The sequence below is a fragment of the Plectropomus leopardus genome, chromosome 5, assembly GCF_008729295.1.
Source record: "Plectropomus leopardus isolate mb chromosome 5, YSFRI_Pleo_2.0, whole genome shotgun sequence".
NCBI lineage: Eukaryota > Metazoa > Chordata > Actinopteri > Perciformes > Serranidae > Plectropomus > Plectropomus leopardus.
The window spans coordinates 4,799,376-4,821,590 of NC_056467.1; the positions used below are offsets into that span (position 1 = coordinate 4,799,376).

A 22,215-nucleotide genomic window follows, 5' to 3' on the forward strand; every position below is an offset into this window, starting at 1 on the left:
CAAACCTGGACACAGCTGGCGTTTCTCAAACAATACACCCTTTATTTGAAGAAAAACTGCAGAAGAAACATCAGTTCCTGCACACCATTCACCTTTGCAGCCCCTCCAATGCCAGGTCTGCTCTGTACCCTGTAGTGATGGATGAATCTCTGTTGCACATTTCATCATAAATCCCCATAAAGCCTTGATAATATTAGAATAAGAGCAAGTGACAATAATCCAATAGATGCTGGCCACCGATCAGAAGGCAGGCATTGTCAATTTCACAAAGTGCAATAGCATGTAATGTTAGAGAGGTCATGCTCATGCTTGTTCTTTAATCCAATTTTAGAGGCAGAACAGGCGTCAATATCTCCGCTAGGTGGCGACCTTGGTCTGATGCGGCTCACCTTGGACAGCGCTGCGCTTGACTGGAGCCAGACTACATGCAGGATCAGCAGCACAGTGTGAGCGGTGAGGAACACAGAGAGGACACAAACTGACGCATTGGATTTTATATTCATGTATAGTCGAGGAGCAGTTTTTATTTTCATTTCAAGTTAAGAAAGCAGTGGTTGAAGCAGATTTATTTCTCTGAACAGCTTTGGGTAAAATCTGGGCAGCGCACACACACAGTCACACACTCCCCATTGGTTTTCACTGTTCACTTAAAGGCGATTTCCCCACAGTTTACTCGTTTAATGTCAATCGGTGACTCACGGTGTCTCAAAGAGTTTTTCATCGCCTTTGTACCTGCACGGCAAATATGGAGAAATGCCACCTCTCAGTCTCCCCATAACCGCTTTTCCCCCAAGTGCCCACTGGTAAATGAGAGAGTGACTTGTTTTGGGGGCTTTGCAGAGGGGGTAGTTAATGATTATTCTCCCCCAAGCCCCCCTCCGTCCACTACGTTTCCTATATGGATTGACGGGCTCCGCGTCAGAGCGCACAGAGTAGACCCGCCTCCTGGCTGTGGTGCGCTCCTTGCGTCCCTCTCCCACTGTCCGCTTCAAACCCATATTCCACTGGGAAAGAGAGAGAGTGAGAGAGTGAGCGAGAGAGAGGGGGAGTGAGTGAGAGAGAGAGAGAGAGAGAGAGAGCAGGACCTGGGAGAAGAGCAACGAAAGAAAAAGAGGAGAGGAAAAACGGAACAACGACACAAATGGCACTCATGGCAGGGATTTTGTTCGCGGCCACCTTTCTTGTTTTGGGGATTTCTACATTGGTTTCGTCGGCACGGATATACCCCCCAAATGAAGGTAAGGTTGTTGCGGGAGAAAAATAACTGCCGCGGACTTGTGACTTCATCTCCCCCGCTCCGTGTCTCCGTGTGTTTGCGCTGTGGAGCCTCACTTCGTGGCCCCAGTGTTGCGAGTGCGTGGAGCCGCGATGAGTTTGACGGTGGAAAACATCGACGGGCACCTTTACGCAGCGACTTTTGCAGTTTTATGAGAACGCAAGTGGAATGTGAAGTGGCTGTCCAAATGCGCATCGGCTGTGTTGGGTCTCGGCTTGGGTTTGGATCGTGCCAACTGCCCGAAAGCTTGAGAGCAGGAACAGCCTGAGCCCCGATACATGCTGATCTCTCAGTTTAGAGAGAAGGTCAAACTGCTCGTTCCCTAAAAAGAAGTTAAATGTTGCGCAGCATCTAATAGACTGACGGCTTGTGGAGCACAAATTAAGCGCATTGACGAGGCAGTGGGAGACTCGCAGATCGGGCGCACATCCGACTGAACGAGCAGCTTTTTATTTATCAATTTAGGAATTGCTCACAATGATCCCTCCTGTCGCCAAAGTATGTTTGTGGTAGAATGTGATTACGAGAATGACATAAAACCAGCTGTGAAAGTTAAATTGTGCAGTTTGTGTATTAGATACACACCGAATTAAAGAAAATCCTAAACGAGTACTAACAAGTCTTTGGTTATATTCTCTGCCCGGATTACTGAAAAGCGACCAAACAGCGAAGTGCAAGATGTTTAAATTGAGCACGGCGTGTTCTGCACAAAACAAGAGCTAGGAAGGTTTCGGGTCTAGAGCGTATACTCGGGATCCCGGGGCGCAGCGTGTCCAGTGTCAGATTAATAGGCCCAAACCAGTTTATAGCCCAGTTTCCAGTGCAAACACGAATAAATGATGTACTTTATTTTATTTAAAATTATGCCATGGGATGCACAGAGCCTGTCTTCTGCAGAATCATGTGTCTGTATCTTTACTGCACGGCAGGAAAAAGCTGTTCGGCACAACAAGTCCACGAAGATGCACCCCGGGCTCTGCAAAGTTAAATATGAAACAAATGTTTCCAATTTAAAAACGAATCCGTCTGTATTGTAGCTAATAAATTATTGTGTGGACCTACATAACGGGCTTATGTATTAATTTACAGCGAGCAAGTGATTAAGCATTTTACGCACAACGAACTCAAACCCCCTAAAATTAAATATGTAATTTAATTAAATCGAACGCATTTTCTTAAATAACGCTTCATAGACGTGAAGTTTTGCTTTGTTTTCGAGAAAATATTGAGAGTCTGAGAGTGTGTGCCTGTCTGTTGGAGGCATTTTAAATGCGTTTTTTCCCTCAGCGACCAAGTTTATGACCACGGCTCCCTAATTGATTCCGATCACACCAAACATGCTTCGGGCTGACGCTGAGAAAAAAAAGAAATATTATTATTCTAAAGACACTGGGGGAATGCTTTGTCATTCCTAGAAAAACTCTGTGTAAACGGAAATCGATCAAAACAACATGCACAGTCGGGAATTACACGTAACAAACATTTACAAGACTCGTTGGCCTGCAGTTTTTTATTCTCTGAGTCAACTGGCATTCATCATGAGAGTATTTTTCTACTCGATGAATCGTTTTAACAGTCATTTCTATTCATTAAGCCTTTATGTGTAGAAAAAAAAATAGGAACCCATTTTTCTTTCTCTGTGTGTCAGACCTAAGTAGATTATACATGCCAATGCTGATGTTGTATGGACAGGCTGAGACTGCGTGCTCACTTCTCCCATTCTTGTTTTCCAGTCACGTTATTGGACTCCAGATCTGTACAGGGGGAGCTGGGATGGGTCGCCAACCCGACAGAAGGAGGGGTAAGTACTGCAAAGAAATGTCCCCTTGTTAGGACGCATGGTCCCCTATTGAGCAAAAATGGAGAGATAATATCCATTATTGGCAAGAGCTCTGGAGTGGACCGCCAAACAGATACACAGCCCTCTTTGATAAGATTTAGTCCTGGTGAGCCCTTTATGGGAATATCATTGTTGATGATTTATTGTGCAGCTGTCTGCACTGTAGGGATATTAGACTTGCGGTGAGATCAAACTAAAACACAAAAATATGGGTAAATTTGAATTTTGTTGTGTATGGAGACCCTGTGGAACGCCCTCCAGGGCCCCATGGGGTCCCCGGAATCCACTTTGAGAACCACCGGTCTATAGGCACCCCCCTCACCCCCAACCCCTGCTCCCCTTTCTCCTCGCTTCCCTTCTCTCTAACCACTCTGTAATGGTCAGATGCAGGGGCCGATACTGCAGCGGGCGTCAGGTTTCCTGAATAGACGGTGGATTGAATCGGTCTTTGTGGAGAAACTTTATATCCCTTTCCACCATTGAGTCGCAGAGAGCGAGAGAGGGAGAGGAACTTGGCAGCTGAGAGAGGGTCCTCTGGAATGGATGAATAAGGGGGAAAGTGCAGAGGGGTTTAGCTGTTGCCGCAGTATGACTGGATCGCGCCATAAAGCAGCGGGGAATAGGGTTGACCGAATGCGTGATCCCTCTTTCTAATTGGGATATCTACAGTGGCTCTGATAAGAGAAAGAATAGGGGCCCCACAGTGGCTACAGTGTGCCACGGGCATTGAAGAAAGGTAAGGCACATGCCATGCCTAACCAATTTGATCATGGCCAAAAATGTACTTGAATAAAAGTCAGTGGTGGCCTAAATTTATAATTGTTGACATTAAACAAATAACAGTGCTTTGTCAGGCAGCAGTTACCCCTTCATTTGTTCTCATAATAGATGATGATGAGAACAAGCGAGCCTTTTAATGTTTCATGAAAATTAATACAAATTAGCAACAATCATGTCACTTAATGAATAGAAACCCAGGGGAACTGAATTTGTACCTTGTGCAGCTGTTGCAAGCTCTGCTCGCGAGCAATTCTCAATGAACTTGGCTGGCGATGTGTTCAGGTCCTCCCCTCGGCCATTTTATCACAAACAAGTGATTGACAGGGTCCTGGCAGCCCCCGGCAAGCCTGCATTCACCCTCTCATTACGACCAATTGGCCTTATTCTCCCTCTACCCTGCTATCGGGTAAAGGTGCGGCCTTATCTCAGCGCCGCTTGATTTCCACAACAAAAGGGGGGCTAAAGGAAGAGAGCAGAGTGGAATGGAACAGCGGGGAATGATAGACATTTTCTCAAATCGTACAGCCGCAGCTATGTTTAGCATTATCCCACCCTCCTCCAGGGAAATAAGCCTTTAAACCAGATTGTTTATGATAAGGCGTCAAATCAAATCTGGCAGCATAACCCATATCTTCCACTGTTCCATTATGACTTTTTTTATACAGTTTTCTAAATGGCTGAAGCTACGGCAGCCAAAGGCCTGTCTGCTCTTGTTTACAGCCCAGCTCAGTCAAAGACTCTATTTAAAACACACGGCGAAGAACTTAGGGGTAACACAGAGCTTCGAGCCTCTAAAGACTTGCTCGTATTTGCTCCACAGTGATCTGTCGAGAGGGGGAACTTTATCATAAGTAAAACAAACATTCCCTCCTGGCAAAAATAAGCTTGGATAACGTAATCCATGCGCCCCACGTCAGCGTCCCTCTCTCTCTCTCTCCAATGAGTTCATACTAACAACGTGTGTGCCCCTGTCTCCCACTCCCCATCATGTATGCTGAAGCAAAGCAGGCACACATTAGATCATTAGCATTGATTCCAGACATTATGTTTTTGCATCCACGTAATCTTGTGTTTGTCTTTCCTTTTCTTTTTCTCTTCTCCGATACTCTGAGCCATACAGGTCTCTTAGTGTGTGTGTGGAGACGAGTTTGTATACCTCTCCCAAAGTAATTGAAGTATAGGCATTACACAGGCAAAGATCTAATTACAAATTTCCTTTCTCACAGTTGAGGGGAAGCAATGAATATTAATATCTTTGTGATTCTATATTAGGACCTAACAAGTCTATTAGGTGCCATTCATAAAATATGCATTAAGTTTAGCCATCAATTAATTGCTCTGCTGAAACTCAAATATTGACTAATCTCTCTCGCATGCCCTTTTGCACAGTATCTCTCATTCTTGGACTGGCTCGCAGTCATGTGTGATACTTACATAGTCCATTTTAATTAGGAGAGCATTACCTTTATATATTTCTCTGATGTTCTTAACCCTTAACAATTCTGCCATGACAGTGCTTTAGCATTTTCTGACTGTTCTGTATTTTCTTAAACTATGGTTTGGAATTCAGGTAATTAATTTGCTGATTGAACCTCAGAGGTTTAAGAATATCCTTGTAACCTTTTTTAATTGTTGTGTCCTTTCCCCAGTGGGAGGAAGTGAGTATTATGGATGAAAAGAACATTCCCATCCGGACATACCAGGTGTGTAATGTCATGGAGCCAAACCAGAACAACTGGCTCCGCACTGACTGGATCCCCAGAGGCGGTGCCCAGCGTGTCTACATTGAGATCAAGTTCACCCTCCGGGACTGCAACAGCCTCCCGGGGGTCATGGGAACCTGCAAGGAAACCTTCAATCTTTATTACTATGAATCCAACAACGACAAGGAGCGCTACATTCGCGAGAACCAGTTCGGCAAGATTGATACCATCGCTGCCGATGAGAGCTTCACACAGGTGGACATCGGCGATCGCATCATGAAGCTGAACACAGAGGTGCGGGATGTGGGCGCCTTGACCCGGAAGGGCTTCTATTTGGCCTTCCAGGATGTTGGGGCATGCATTGCGCTCGTGTCCGTAAGGGTCTTCTACAAGAAATGTCCTCTAGCGGTGCGTAACTTGGCCCAGTTTCCTGATACCATCACTGGAGCGGATACGTCTTCACTTGTGGAAGTTCGTGGCTCATGCGTGGATAATTCGGAGGAGAAGGAGGTTCCAAAGATGTACTGCGGGGCTGACGGAGAGTGGCTGGTGCCCATTGGGAATTGCCTGTGTAACCCTGGATACGAGGAGCGCAATGCAGAATGCCAAGGTAAGAACTGACATTTGTCTTGTGTTTTTCGGGGCTGACTGTGTTTCCGTTCTCTATTTATAGATCTCTCTACCTTCAAACCCTGCCAGTCCCTACAGTATCCCACCTCTTTAATTTCTCCCCATCCTCCTATCTCTTGCCTCTTTGTCTTTATCCCCCATATTCCGTTCTCTTTGTCCTACCTTCGCCTCCCTCCCTTGATTCCCCCACCTTGCACTCTGTTGGATATATTTTACTCCTCGCTCTGCTACTCTCTACAGTCTTCTTTCCAGTGTCTGGTTGGGTGATAGAAGCAATGATGATTGTAAATGGAGTAATTAGCAGGCTCACTGGGAGGTGTTGTGCAATGGGATGCATCCCAGGAGAATTGGTGACACCGGGAGAGGAGGGTAGAGCTCCAACTGGTTTGCACTACTGCTGTGTCTTTCACCCCCAACCATCTCTTTCTCTTATTCCCAAAGGAAAGCGAAGCTGGGAAAAAGAGATAGACAGCTTTAGAGGAAGGGAAGGAGGGAGAAAGAGTTTATCATTCCAAACAGGTATGAGAAGAGTGAAAATACACAGCCGTGAGATGGGGTTGGAATAGTGCTATTTTGTAGGGGGGAATAGCCCTCCGTGGACGATTATTCTAGTCTCAGCTTGCTGTGATCCTATACCAGGCTGTTTGATGAGGTTTTAAGGTCAGTGCAGAGTGCCTGCTTTCAGAATTTCTTTAAATCAGGAGCATGATAGAGCCTTCGGCATGTTCCTGAATATAAAACATTGCCTTGAAATGCCCAGGAAACATTGCAAACAGAATGTTGCAAATTTTCCTTCAAGTGTAGGCTCTTATGAGAAATGGCATTTAATAGAGCTATCCTAATTTACCTTGCTTGTTTCATTGCACACAGTAGGTTGTGGTGTATGGCATGCAGCAGGGTATTGTGGGTAGCATCTAGTAGTATTCAGCAGCTGTTTTGTGGATCACATGCAGCCTTTTGCCAAGCCGAGGCGCAGTTGTCAGCTGGCCAGACGAGTGGATGCCAATTCTGCCACTATGGTTTATTGGTGTACCCCACCCGCCACCCACCACCATCACACACAAAAAGCAGCAAGCTACAGCAGTGAGGGGTCAGAGGCTGGGCACGGGTGATTAACAGGGGGACGGACCACTACACCTCTCCTAATTTACGAGGGAGCCTTTATCTTGGAGGACTAATTGCATGACAAACAGGTCTGGTGATTTAGGGGTACTGTTGGCTGCTTGGGGGTGGGGAGGCAAAGGGGTACAAGTAAGCTGGCGGGTTGAGGGACCAGAAAGTAGTTAGTTTCAGACCTTAAGTAAATATTGCCTGGATTGGCTTTCTATCATGCAATTTACTATAATAACCTCTCTTGTTTAAATCAGAATGAGAACCCTGATCTCATACTGTATAACTTTAATTTGCCTGCAACATTGAAACCGGCTCCTTATCTCTTCTCTTTAATTCCACTTGAGAAAAATAGCTGTTACTCTCCAAAGAAGGCAACAAAGGATTTGGAATCCTTGCTTTTATATGACTAATGCAGTCTCGTAGTGTCTGCCAGCCTCTGAGTTGGCAGTATTGCTTTTCAAGCCAATATATCCATTTAGTTCACATATCGCTGCATCTGCTCTGGTTTGTTTAAGTTAACAGTGCCAATGCATCCACTCAGCTCACTTTTAGCTTCAATTACACAGTTTAAAAAGTTTCTCAGCATTTCACTTCCAATTGGAAACTAGATAGTACACACTGGGTTTGACGCTGCATGGCTGCCTGAGGCGTCAGCGTGGGTCAGATCCAGTGACTGAAGGGTTAAAAGGTGCTGGCCACTGTCAGTCTTCAAGTGCACTGATGAGCTGGTTAATATTCCTCGGTGTGACAGGCTCTATGGGAGAGGGGGTCCTCTCCTATATGACCATGTTGACCAAAGGACTCAGGAGCTGGTTTCGGGGGAGGGAAGGTGGATATCAGTGGAGAGTTTTGGGGTAAGATGTTGCCAGTTTTTTTTTTTTTTTTGACATATTAAAAAGTTTAAACAAGTGTACAAGGGTGTGTCAGCATTTGCGTATACTACACAGCTTGGTTTGCAGCTTTTCTATGCCGCACACAAGCCCAATTGTGTGTGTGTGCATTTGCAGACTTGTGTGTCTGTGCTTGTCTTGTGTACGTGCGGGGTTACAAGGGCACCTTGGCCCCTGGTTCCCAGCCCAGGATGAATGGGCTCTCCTCCATCATTGTTTGGGGCAGCAGCGGAGCCTACTGAGGCTGGTGATGTTTCGGGGGGGGGGGTAAGCACGTAGGAATTGTATTCTACACCCCTGGCAGAGTTCAGAGGTCGTCCCCTTCTGCATCCATCTTACTGCTACGTCTGACAGAGTGTGGATCCAGGATTGATTAAGACGTCAGGATTTTGACAGCTGTGGCGGGTGTGTGTGTGTGTGTGTGTGTGTGTGTGTGTGGATGCATGTGTGCTCGAGGTGGGCCAAGGGTGGCCATGGTGTACACCCAGGGCCAAGGCAAGAGGGGCTACTAGGGCACTCAGGGCCAAAGGGGCCCCCCAGTTTTAAGTAGAGGGGATTCTGTCTGTTTGCATTTAAGATCCCTTTCCCTGTTAACCACCTCCCCCCACATGCTCTGTTGATGAAGGGTGGGGTCAGGGACTCCCTTCGCTCCTCATCTGGTGAGGGGGTCCTTACTGTTGGAGGGGTGGGGGTGTTGATGAGGAGGTGGGAGGGAGAGATTAGCAAGAACTACGTACTTATGTCATTATGGGAAAATGATAATTACCTTAACTGTTTAATTCTTTTTGGGTTGAGCGAGAACTCGCTCTGGCAGCATTTTTGCCGCTGCAGAGTAATGTCGTGTGTTTTTCAGGAAAACCAGTAAAACCCAAGTGGTGTGTGTTTCCTGTAAGTTAAATTTGGTGGCGTGTGTGTTTGTTGAGGATATGGCTTGGTTGAGGCGTGAAGGTGACAGACACTTTTCACGCTTAAGAATGCTAGCTCATGGTTGAGCTGTGAGCTGGCGCCTCACAAGCTATCGTCACCAGCATTCAAGACACAAACACATTCTTTAATAGTAACTAACATGACTCAAAAAAGGAGCTAAGTTTACACTGAAGTTTTTGAAGACTTTACCATTTACATTTTTATATCTCTAAAAATTTAATAAAGACATTAATTTAATGGAGTTTAGCACATTTGATTTTTTTACCCTTTGATCCGCTCTCATTTAATTAATAAAAAAAACACTAGAGTTGCAATATTAAGTCAATTAATATATTACTAAATCGACAGAAATATAATGTCCAATGATGTTGATATTTGATTAATTGTTAAAGTTATTTTTCATGCAAAATTGGCAGAAAATGTTGCTTTTATCCTCTCAAATATGGCGATTTCCTGCATTTCTCTGTTTTATATAATTATAAACTTAATATTTATGAATTTTGGACTGTCAAACTAAGACATTTAAAGACATTGCCGTGGACTTTAAGAAATTGTGATGGACAGTTTTCACTATTTTCTGACATTTAGATCAAACTATGACCAATCAACCGAGAAAATGATCTGCAGATTAAAAGATAAAGAAAGTTTGCAGCCTTAAAAACACCAAATGCATGTCTGTTTTGTGTTGTAATAAGTCAACTATGAGAAGAGCAATCGAAGCAACAAGTTACATTTCATTTCCATGATTTTAACCCTCATTTTCACAATTTTGTGTGCTCCCCCAAAACCTGTTTGCATGTGTGTGTGTGAGGATAACGGCTTAGTTCCTGGTTGTGATGTTAGTTTGTGATCTGAGCTTTTTCTCACCTGAGACCCCCCGCCACCCTCTCTATTCCCAGCAGTCTTTGCTGAGCTGGAAACTCTCATTCATGTTGGATTAAGAGGTTTTAGGGATGAAGTTTCTCTCGTGTGTGTGTGTGTGTGTGTGTGTGTGTGTGTGTGTCTCTCTCTTTCCCTCTGTTGACAGTGTTAAATATGCGCTTGAGAGCATCATTCTAAATTCACCACGTAATTCTATTTAGCCCGCCGGTCCCCGATGGCTTTAAACACACAGACTCAGTCCCCTGCTCTTCCTCTGCCTCCTCTACTTTCCTTCTCTCTCTCTTCTGCATTCACACAAATGAAGTATTTGCATCTTGTTTTTTTTCTGTTCATGTCTGTCTCCTTATATTTCCTCTTGCTTTAATGCCCCCCCCCCCTCATCACATATCTATTTCTCCTTTTATCTCCCTCCATTTTTCTGCAGAGTTTCTGCTAGCAATTTTCTCCCGTCTTTTTTTCCCTCCTCTCTTTTTTTCCCCCTGTCTCCGCTCTGGCCGTCGAGGTGGTTAGTGTTCGTCAGCCTGTCTCTGGTGGCAGCAGCAGGAAGTGGGCTGAATAATGAGATTACCTTCACTGTTGGAGAGAGAGGCAGCACATGGAACATCATCACCTATCATTGTCCCCACAAACACACACATGCACACAGACACACAAATCTGAATAATAAAAAATCACACATGCAGGGAAGGAGCTGACAGCAACCAACTTGTGCACCCACATGTAGAGCCGTGCACGCAGGATCACACGAACAAACACAAAAATCCAGCCAACACACATGTAGAAAAAGACATATTAAGTAATAGACTCAACTACGCAGAGACATTCATAAATATGTATAGCGAGTTATAGCAAGCTTTCTGCACACACAGACACACAGTCAGTGCTGAGCAGAGCGCAGCAGAGTGGAGGTGAATGTACTCATCACTCTGCCTGCCACCAGAGAGGCTCATTTTGTGCTGCTGAATAGAGACGAGGAATCTATTACCAACGGAGAGCAGGAAAGAACAACAGATAGAGAAAGGGAGGACAAAATGTCTCATGAGCAATCCACCACCTCCCTCCCCTTCCTGCTGAAATAATTGCTTAAAACATTTTTTATATACTCTGTTCCTGTTTTGCTCCTCAAATGATGAAAAAAGTTCCTCTCAACACACACAAATCCTCCCTTGGCTGGATAGAAGAGGGGGGTGAGGGGGGAGTGGTAATTCAGCCGTCATTAGCTAAGGTGCTGAAATGTTTTTCCTGCTCGGGCTGCCGTCCTGCCTCGGTGTTTGTTCCCTTTGCAGTTTTCGACACTCATCACCCCTCTCTCTTTCCCCTCGCCGTGCCCTGTTTAGGGCAGGAAGCCACTGGTGATGGAGCATGACCCTGGGCTGATGGCTGTACTGCTCCCACAGCGCCAGCGTGTAGTGATACACTGCCATGAATATACATCTTTAAGTCATTTATCTCCAATTGAGTTTTCAAAGCTCATTTTTTTCCTCTGAAATCGAGTTCCTTTTAAGAAGTTTGTGGAGCAATGTGCTTTGTTTTGTGTTGCTACAAGAAACTGACACTGGTTTCAAGGAAGTGCCAGAAGCATGTCAGACTTCATTAGAAATAAATAGAGTTATCCCAGCCTCAAATGTTTTTTTGGGGGGAAAAAAAACAGTTCTGGATATGAGACTAAATAATATGTTTGGATGAAAACTTTATAAACTGCCCACTAAGTGACCAAACTGTCAGTGGCGTGAGATCATTTACTGGTTTCAGATGGAGTTGAACTGCAACAAGTGTCATTTGAATTCTTGAAATAGGGTGATATAACTGAATTGGCATAATAAATGCTGGCTTTTGTTTTTCAAAATGAGAATGAAGAAGTCAAGCTGTGCTCTGGACCCATTTTACAATGTGGCTTATGATTTTGCAGTTTATATATAGAATATTGGAACAATTACAAATGAAGCATAAAAGATGCCAGTATGCTTACAAAATGTACTGATTTCAAGATTTTGCTGTTGAGGGACACTTTTTTCCTATAATGCATGATAGAAATGAAAGCTGGTGAAAAGCACCAGAAGAATCTTGGTGAAAAGAAAAAGTAAAAATTGAGTATTATATCTGTGAAATGTCTCTGTTTCCAAATTTAAAGCCTGCCAGTGCTCCACACAGTTTGACTGCCAGCTATTGGTGCATGTCTTATATGAAACAGATACAGTAAATACACAGATTTCATATTGTGTCTTTGTCCTTTGGAAACCATGTATCTCCAAGACCAAAATATCAGCTCTGACTCCAAAACAGTTCTGTTTTTCTAACTATGTTGAGAAATGTTTTGCTTTCATTTCTGGTTGAATTAAAAGTTGATAGCTCCTTGTTGGGGTGCTCTTGCATTATAATGCTATTATATTGTCATTAAATCAGTGGCATACAGTTGTCTTAAAATGACAGAAATATCGTTAGTTGTAGCAGTGATGCCAATAAGCACTTGAGTTAGCCTGCTATTATTAGGTAATGTGCAGTAAGGACAGCTTACATGATCTGTTACAGTGCCGCTAACATGGTTGTCAGCTGGCATCAGGAACATATAGCTGTGCAAGTGTCAAAAAGGGCTTTAAAAGGATGATAAAATGTCTCTCTCCTCTCCTCTCCTCTCTCATCTTTTTGAAAAGCATCCTCTCTTTGAAGCCTGCGATGGGAAGAGGGAGCGATTAAAGCAGTCAGCAAGCAAATTAGCATGTCAAAAGGCCCTGAATCAATACCCCAGCTCTCTACCAACACAACCCCGCAGTCCTTTCACCCCCCTCTCCCTCTATCCATCCCTGACGTTCCCCCATTCCTCCGGCTGTTTCCCTTCTTCTCCCTCCATTTTCTCCTGCACTCCTGCACACTCTCCCTCTTGCTCTTTTGCCCCTCTCTTTCTCTTGTGCTCACTTAAAATTTTTCTTCCCTCTCTCCCTCCAAAAAGCTGTTGTTTTGCTCAGCTGATGGCCTGAGCGGAGAGGCTGGTTTGTAAAGAGAGATGGACGGATGTATAGGCAGAGAAAGACAGACAGAGGTAGAAGTGGACACGGATCGAGTGGGCATGGGTGGACTGTTTCGGGGAGAGAGAGGGGTTATGAAAGAGAAAGAGGGTCTCTGCCACCCTCTTTGTGCTGACAGCGAGCGAGAACGGACCTCTCTCGCCAAGAAAAGCGGAGGAGATGGAGATGAGGAGGCAGGGAGGGAGGTGAGGAGAGAAAAAGAGACAAAACATGGGGGGAAGTGAAGTGGAAAGAGATTTAGTTCCAGTCTGGCAACCGTGCTTTTTCTACACTTCATCCGTCGGTTCACCATTGCACGGAAATCCCTTTGATCTGGGGCAATGTGTTACTGATCGCGAGGTCTGGGGTGTGTGTGCGGACAGACAGAGAGAGTGTGTGGACTATTATCTGGCCTATATTTATTCCGTGCATCTGTCGCAGCAGGCATATCACATGCTGTATCATAAACTTCTATTAACGTTCCAATCGCGTTGCGCGATCTGAGCCCGGAGACAAAGCAGCCCAGCAGCTCTTCAGATGGACGGCCAAACTCTCCCTCAGCATCCGACAATGGGAGGCTGATTGCAAACACCTTGAAAATGTTTTATCTTTCCCTCTCTCTCTCGTTCCCCCTGATTTCTATCTTAAGCTCCCTCCATCCTGCCGAGGCGATAGTAGGTGGTCTTTTCTTCTCCTTGCTCGTCATCCTTTTTCTCAGGGGCCGCAGAGTTCAGTGGCCAAATCAAAGGCTGCTCCGTGGCAATCAGTTAGGGGTTATGACAAAAAGCCTTGCAATAAAGGGCCGCTCTGTAATCTGATGTGCCCTGAGACTGGACGCAGTGCCCATTTTAATGAGCTCAGATCACCCTTTTCTAATCACGGCGGTGGAGGAAATGGCACACTGGCTCATTCTCCCTCGAAAAACACACACACGTTGAGAAAGTGTGATTAGTATGTAGGAAGAAGAACGAGGAATACAAGGAGGTTGTTGGGAGGAAACATAATTTTCTGGACAACATCTGTCAGTGCAATAGAGTGGGAGGAGGTATTTTTGGGTATCCAGGGTTGTGGAGGAAAAGTCATGTTCATTACCTGCATGATGATGATGTTAGATGAGTTTAAAGCACTTCATGGCTTGGATGGCAATCAAACTCAGGATGAATCATCACCAGATAATGTATCCTCGCGTAACAGTTTGTCTGATATCACACAAATCAGCACCCCACGAATGACGTTATGCACTTAACGTTAAGTTATGTGATATGAGTCCTAAAATCTGGAAATCTGTTTGCATTTCAGCACCTCGTGTCCCCTCATCTCAAGGTCAATGGATTTTTTAAATGTGTTTTTGGTTAAAAGCGTTCAGTAAGGTCTGTAGTTTACACAAGCTGAGACTCTCGTGTTTTCCTCTATGACATAAAAATCATCAGTAAATACCCCGCTCGTAAACGTTAAAGCTTTTTAGTGGCTAAATGAGATTACAAAATCTCATGGCGCTGAACTGTGTCAAACACGGCTTTACAGCTTCGTAGTGGTTGCAACACAACCGTAGTGTAGTTCGTTTTAGCCTAGCAATAGCTTCTTACCTCTTGCAATTACATTTAGGCTTCAGAAATCCTGAAAGTAATGTTCATTTCGAAAGATTAACTTGCTGATCAAAACATGTAAGTATCGTAAACGTTTGTTTACTACAGTGCTTATTTTTGGCAATGATCCAAAATCCTTTGGATTGACGAGGGAACCAGGGCAATGTTAGCTTCCAGGTTGGCCTACAGTTACAAGTTACTGTGGTTAGGTTTAGAATAAGAAACATGGTGAAGATTTACCTCAACACCAGTCTCCAGTGTTGTGTGACCCATCCACCACCCCAAACTGCCTCTTTACTGGACAGTTCGAGAGCGTTTCCTTCATTACTGCCATCATCGCAATGGTCATGTGATGGCAGGCCTCCAGAATATGTAGTTATGCACAAATTATCATTACATGGAACATGTATGAATTTTGATGCATCACTTTATGTAGGAAAATGTAAAAACAGTGCATGAGAACAGCCTGCACGACAAAAGATGCACGAACAACTGCATTAGGAGACAGCGGAGACCTGAAGAGGTCTTAGCAAAAAACACAAACAGCCAAGCAGGCAAAAAGTGGAAAAGGTGAGAAATAGAGCTTTACTTGACTTGCAACAAACCGTGTTCGGCAATAATCGGACAGGGACTGGCGGTAGAGCTGGCGCTCTTGTAGGTACAGGCTTGATTGCAGACAAGGTGGTGGTGGAGGTGTGTAGAATGATGAGTACAGATAAGGGGTGGGGGGAGAACAAAGAAGAGACAAAACTAAACACATACCAAACACACAAAAGTGGCTGGATAAACGAACAAAAAAAAATGCTTTCTTTTTAATTAGTCGATGGGAAGTGCACTTGTCATCTTCCATGTATTGTTGTGCTTTCATGCTGGAAGTTGTTCTTCTTCCCTCCTTTGGTATATAACAGACTACAACACTTGTTGATGTATTCTTCCCCGTCAGGTCCGGAAAAAAAAGAACATGTTAATTAGTGATCTTTAGGCATGGCCAGGCTAGCTTTTTGCTCCTGCTTCCAGTCTTTATGCTAAGATAAGCTAACCAGCTGCTGGCTCTTGCTTTATATTTAGCACACAGACTATTTCCTGGGAGTTTACAGTGGGAACTGCTTGGCAATTCAAATTTCCAATCCACATAAACTCATACATGCACCTATACTTGGTTACAGGCCAGAACTTTGAGATCAGGTAGCTGACCTCTTGCTGTGAATACATGTGTTTGCACACTGGCATGCAAACTACATGTGTATCAAACACACCATGGGGTTGCCTGTGAGGTATAACCTCTCTGTGGGAGAGCCAAAGTGTAATTTGGGGATGTGGAGACCTCGCAGCGCTGGGGAACCAAAGCTGCAGATCTCCAGCTAAAGGCGGAGGTGTGTCCATGCTAGGGCACGTCTCTGGGATTAGAAACCTTGATCTCCCCTGATCCGCAGCGAGCTGTCAAATACTGCTGGAAGCAGAGGAAAAAGAAAAAATAAAGAGATGTGATCCCTTGAAGGCTCACACCGCAGAGGAATGTGAGGGGAAGAAGAAGCAGGAGAAAACACAGAAAGACAGAGAGGATAGAGATTGAGATAAAAGGAAGTGATTGAAATGAAAAGAAGGCACATAGATATCTAAGTAGAGCGTGAATGTGTGTGACAGAGTGTGTGTATAGAGGAAAGGAGAGAAGAAGATGAATTGACTCCTGTCTAGTGGCCCTGATAAACGGCTGGAGATGTGAAAGGTGAAGTGGGGGGTTATGGGTACAGACGGTGATCGCTCTTTGAACAAGCCTAGTGTGGTCGTGTCGCGACCTCTGCCAGCTGTGGTAAATATTACCGTCAATATCACTACCTGCTGTGTATCGTGGGGTTGTTTCACCTGATACTTTGTACCCTATGACTCAGCAGTCCCTATGGAAAGTGTTGATAGCACATTACTCTGGATAATCCACACCATTAACCTTTTAAGTAGGGATATCGCTTTTGGCACATTTTGCTTGTGATAGGCCAACCAGCAACTAATGGCTTATTTTTTCAAGAGAAAAAAAAGCTTTGAAACCACATTTCAAAGTGCAGTCCATTCAGAGGGTTGGGGAGTTCGGGGTTATTGTGATGTATAGTAGGGAAATTTTAATGTTTTGGAGTGTTAATATCTTTCCTTTTATTTTATTTTCTGTTCGCTTTGGTTAAAATCAGCTGACTGGCCATGTTTATACATGAAAGACTGAGTGCCCGCTGCCCACCTTTAGCTGCTCTGCATTGCGCACCACCAGGGTTGGGTGGGAGCTTGCTGGACATGATGGCCTGCATCCTGTTTCCTCCCTTCATTCTGAGCGACAAAACCCCTTAAACATTGTTTACTATGTTAGCACTACTACCCCTGCTTATACTGCTATTGATGCAGCATGCACACCCAGGTTAAAACTCTAAATTTTAGCCTTGTTGCCTATATGTAATGTAAAATATGACACACCAGTAAAGAAAACCACACACACACACACACACACACACACACACACACACACACACACCACACACACAGAAAGGCATACTCCTCTGCTGCAGAGCTGTGTACACAGCTCTGGTCTACTGGTAATGGGAAAGGAGTCTATAGCCTATTTTCAGCAGGTGTTCCTGTGTTTAAAAACCTGCGTGCATGGGCTAATTTGGGTGGAAAGGAGGCATTCATTAACAATGCTAAACAGGGTTTGCTCACTGGGCATCACTTCTGAATGCCAAATGAGTGGTTCTTCTATTTAGCTCTGGCAGACCTGGTTGTTGCCCAGTGCAGTAAACTGAAGAACAGCAAAATTTACCTATAGACCAACGTGTGTAACCATCAAAAATGTTCTCATCTGGTTTATTTCTCTTTTAAGCAATTTAAACATCAGGAGGGTGTTAGTGTGATGTCCATCTTTTGTGATTGGTGTGTTACGATACAATATTGGCAGTGTTAAGGAGAGAAATAAGGAAATCGAGAACATATTTTTGGCAGCTCTGCAGGGCATCGAGTGCTGCTCGAATCACTGACAAAGCTGCCAAGTACGGTGCATCACCCTAAGTGGTGAAAGAAACCATAAAGATAAGGAGAGATAACAGAAAAGGCAGAAAGACAGCAGGAAACACACTTGAAGTGAAAAAAGGCGAGAAGTCCAAGAAATACAAAACATAACCCAGAAACTCGACCCTGGCCATCTTCCAGTGGTGCCCACACACTTACTTCAAAGCTCACTGTGCATTTGAATCTCACTGCCCTTTGTTTGCCTCTTCCCATCGTCGCCGTGCCTGTGTGTCTGTCCTCACATCAAAGCTAAAGGCTAAAATGTTACACATTAGCAGAGTAACCCTGTCTAAGCAGTAGCCATTAACCCCAGGCTCCTGTTACACCCTCTGTGGCCCCCCCCCGCAAGGCCAGGTTCAACTAGCCCGAGGTTAGGGAGGGCAACGCCTGCACCCAACTGCAAAGTTTGTGGACACATATATATGCTACTAACTTTGGAATGCATGCACACGTCATGCAAAGCCATGGCGTGCAAACAGGAGCTGACACAGTTTTAAGTCGGAGAGGGTATCACTTCCACGACAGAAATGACCTCGATCCTGTTTTGAGAGAGAGAGAGAGAGAGAGAGAGAGAGAGAGGAGGGGAAAGTGGTCTGGAGAGAGTGAGGCCTGAGTGACACCCGGAGAGGTCAAAGGTTAAAGCAGTGACAGCCACAGTGGAGACCAGCAGACCGGCCATGGGCTGACATGAGCTGTTGAAGAGCTGATGACCCAGGGAAGTATTTATGTACCCTGGCTGAGCACACACACACACACACACACACACACAGAGTGCATATAACTGCATGTATTCACACACACAATGCAAAGACACGATAGTGTGCGCGGTGTTCTCAGGGACACACACCCCACACACACACACACACAATAGAAGGTGCTCCGAGGCCCCAGACAGGCTGTCGTCTGGGAGCTACAAGTAGATTACCTAAACAAACAACCTAAAAATACCTTCCTTTTCACCCGTAAGTCGACCCTTTCCAACCCCTCCTCAGAACCCACCGAGCCGCTTCTGAGAAACCGGCAAGGTTGATGTTAAACTTGCCCCCGAGACCGCAGACTATTAGGTAATTAAAGTTTTTGTATGCGTGTTTCTGCAAACTTAAGTGTTGACACGTGTGTGCACTCCGATTTGACATACTGTATGTATGGCATCTCCTAATGTGCTTTTTGATTCCATTTACTACAGGGATCTATCAGAGTTACCAAAACTCACTTTGAGCAGCAGGCAATGCAACTTATTTTCATTTTGGGTTGTTTGTCTTTTGAAATTCCCATCTGCGGGCAGCTGTTTACCCAATTTGTCTCCACATTTACGCAAGGCTGTGTGATATGAAGGTAAAGGCTTATCCTCACTTCAAGGTATACGTGATATGGCTTTGTGGTAATGACATCATATCATTATGGCCACCTGAGGTCACACACCTGTGGAAAGTTGGTGAGAAAGGGTGGGAACACTGGGAGGCATTTTAGAGCTGGATAATAAAGTGAATTTATCCAATTATCAGTGTTGTGCATGTTCACACAGATTAAGAACTTTTTGCATTCATGGTTCACTTTTTGAATTTTACACTTAGTTCACAGTCCACCCCCCCAAAAAAACTAGTTTAAATTCATACCTTCTGTTTTTCTAAACAAAATAAATTCTTGTGATCAACATTCACTCGGATGCTTCAACTCGATGTGTCATTTTAAATTAGTCGCAGATGTGGCTGATGTTCAAATTGTTTATTCAGTCCTTGAGGGCACAAATTGCATTTCAGTAAATATTGAAAAACTGACACAGATTACCCAAACAGCACTATATCATGAACACGCCACTCTTTAATTAAGTGAGGCAACAAGAGAATAGAAATGTTTATTCTGAAAATCTTAATAAAACTCCTTGATTAGAGTTGATACGTTGATTACATGATCAGCAATTATTTTGAAAATTGATTATTAGTTTGCTATTTTATAACAAATGTCAGCCATTCCACAGTACTTTTTTTTTTGGCTTGTTTTTTAGTAAGTAAGACTGGGTGATTTGGTGAAAATAAAATATCACAATATATTTTGCGACTGTATTGAAGGGCTGACTATTGATGCCTTCACAAAATATTCTCATAATTAAATTTATGGAAGAAAAAACATCAGTAATGTGGATATAATGACTCAGTGGGAAAAGGCAAATAACAGAAGAACTGGAGCAGTCTTTTTATTGTAATGGAGCCTTTAAAAACAGGACATGACAACACTGATAATATTTTTTCCTAATTTGATTACATTAACTGGGGCATTAGGAAATTGCAATGGTAATTATCCATTCTTATATTACATTAGTTGTAGCTCTACTTTTAGCTTATGCTTAGTCGGTCCATTGTTGGTTTTTGTTGGTAAAACATCAGTGCGATATATTCGATATTTACCTATTAAACATTTTTGTTTGATTTGATTGAAAGATTAAACATGCAATTTATACATAAAACAAAGTGGAATGTGTTTTTCTGGAAATTGAATTGAGAAACAGCTTTTTAGATAAAATAACCACACAATAATAAGCACGGGGTGATCTTGATGATACTATACGGGGATCTGGGGTAGTGTTATGTTTTTGTAATTTGTATTGTGAGTATGATGACCACACATGTTAAACAGTTAAATAAGCTCAAAACATTGTGCCACTTGTTGTAATGCTTCCCTAAAAACCTGGAAAAGACAGCATTTAAAATGCAGCATGTCTCAATGTCGAAATTTCACAATATCAACTCTTGTATCAAAAATGGTTATGACATTGATGTCTTGCACAGCTCTAAAGTCTTTACGACGTATGCAATCATGAATAACAGTACAAGTAACACATACTTACCTTTACAAAGCTGTTGCATTGCAAGTGTTGCATTGTGGGGGATTTCAGTGATTTGTTATGTATTTGTGCTACAGCGCGACACGTGCTTTACACTTGTTTACAGATTTGGATATGAGGCCCCATCGAGACTGCTTCCCTATCGCTTCCTCTTCCTCCTCACCTATTCTTAGTGTGTTTGTGTGTGTTTTTCTCACACATCCTCCCTTTTCCTGCCCCATTCTCCTTGACTCGCTGCGAGTAGAATAGTTTAGCTCAACCAATTGTTTTGCGGTGTGTGCTGATGTGAGCGTCCCCTCGCACAACAGCATTAGCATACCCTCCCTCCCCCACCTCCCACCTCTCTGCCTCTCTTTTTTATATAATTGAATTGAAATGCAGGTCTTTTCATTGTAAATAATGTCAGGAAAGCATGCTAGGTACACAGCCTGCTCACACACTCAAGTAGACGCTCACACATGTCCAGCATGGGACTCAAGCCTCCGGAGACCTTGGGGAAATTGGACCAAGACAATACCTTGACGGAGTTTATTTACCTCCTGTCGTCCCTGCTGTGCTTGTGTACCAGTGCTTAAAAAGCCCGTTGGGTGGGTGTGTGTTTGCATGCATGCATGGTATTGCATCTGTGTAGTCCAGAGGGCCTTTAAAGGGCTTTGTGTGCATACCTGAGAGTGTGCAGGTGTGCTGGGTTTTGTAAGCCTGTGTTTGTGTATATATCTCTGTCTTGTTTGCCTTGAATTATAGTCCATTACCCACCTGCTGTGCAAAATCTTAGGTCACAAAAGGTCCATCGTGGGTTGGCGCAATGCCCGCCTTTGGGTGGTGCACCCTTGCAGATCTGGCATGGGTGCAAAAGTGGAATCTGAGTGGCCCCCACCCAAGCTTGCCAAGTTAAACAGTGTTTCACCAAACAAAAATGGATCTGTTTGCTGCCTCTCCCTGTTCTGTCCATCTCTATAACATTCTTTCAGCGTCTCGTTCTTTTCCTTACATTCACCTTCAGTACCATGCTCACATTTGTTAAGGAGTGGTCTTGTCCGTTCTGAAGTAGCTGGGTGGAATACTTTAGATTTTTGCGATATAACCATTGTACTAATATTCCTTCTTAAGGCCAGACTGGAAGAATAAGGGGGGAAGTGGAGTTCTACGTGTCAATAAGAACGTGGAGACCTTGGCCTGCAGGAAGTCTTCAGAACAATATTTCAGTTTTTTTTCAGTTATGTAATCCAAACAGTAACAATATAGGTGGCACCGCAGTGCACTCTTAAAGGGATAGTTTGGATTTCTTGAAGTGATGTTGTACGATGTACTTATCTTTAGTCAGTGTATTTCTGTAGTGTATCAGTTGGCGCGCCCTCAGTTTGGAGAAGCTGCAGGAGTACTGACTCTGGTGGCCAGCACCAAAATGTGTTTGAGTTGCCTAAAAAGCTGGCAGTCTACTGCTGCTTCAGTGAGTTAGTTAGTTTGTGTTTGTATTGTTTGGTGAATCCAAATTAATACTTTGGAACACCAAAGTCACAAAATAACACAAATAAACTAACTGATTGAGGCAGTGGTAGGCCAGCAGGTCCTGTGTTCAGTAATATTAAATGACTGTTTTTCTTATTCTTATTCTTATTTTTTAAGGTGGGGCTTTTTTAAGGTAGCTCAAAGTTTTGTTGCTGATTCGTTGCTTAGCTTCATCTGTCAGACTCCAGCC

General features: G+C 43.9%; 1 protein-coding gene across 3 annotated transcripts in view; it reads left to right on the plus strand.

Annotated features, from left to right (window-relative positions):
* Positions 1-1,079: 1,079 nt before the first annotated feature.
* The window catches only part of epha4l (eph receptor A4, like), a 64,598-nt gene continuing 43,462 nt past the window's right edge, over positions 1,080-22,215 (plus strand). For all 3 annotated transcript variants that reach the window (XM_042486069.1, XM_042486071.1, XM_042486070.1), the window contains exons 1-3: positions 1,080-1,238; positions 3,010-3,077; positions 5,546-6,209. In XM_042486069.1, coding sequence (XP_042342003.1) covers positions 1,142-1,238; positions 3,010-3,077; positions 5,546-6,209 — 829 coding nt within the window. In that variant the 5' untranslated portion in view covers positions 1,080-1,141. The remainder of the gene's footprint in view (positions 1,239-3,009; positions 3,078-5,545; positions 6,210-22,215) is intronic.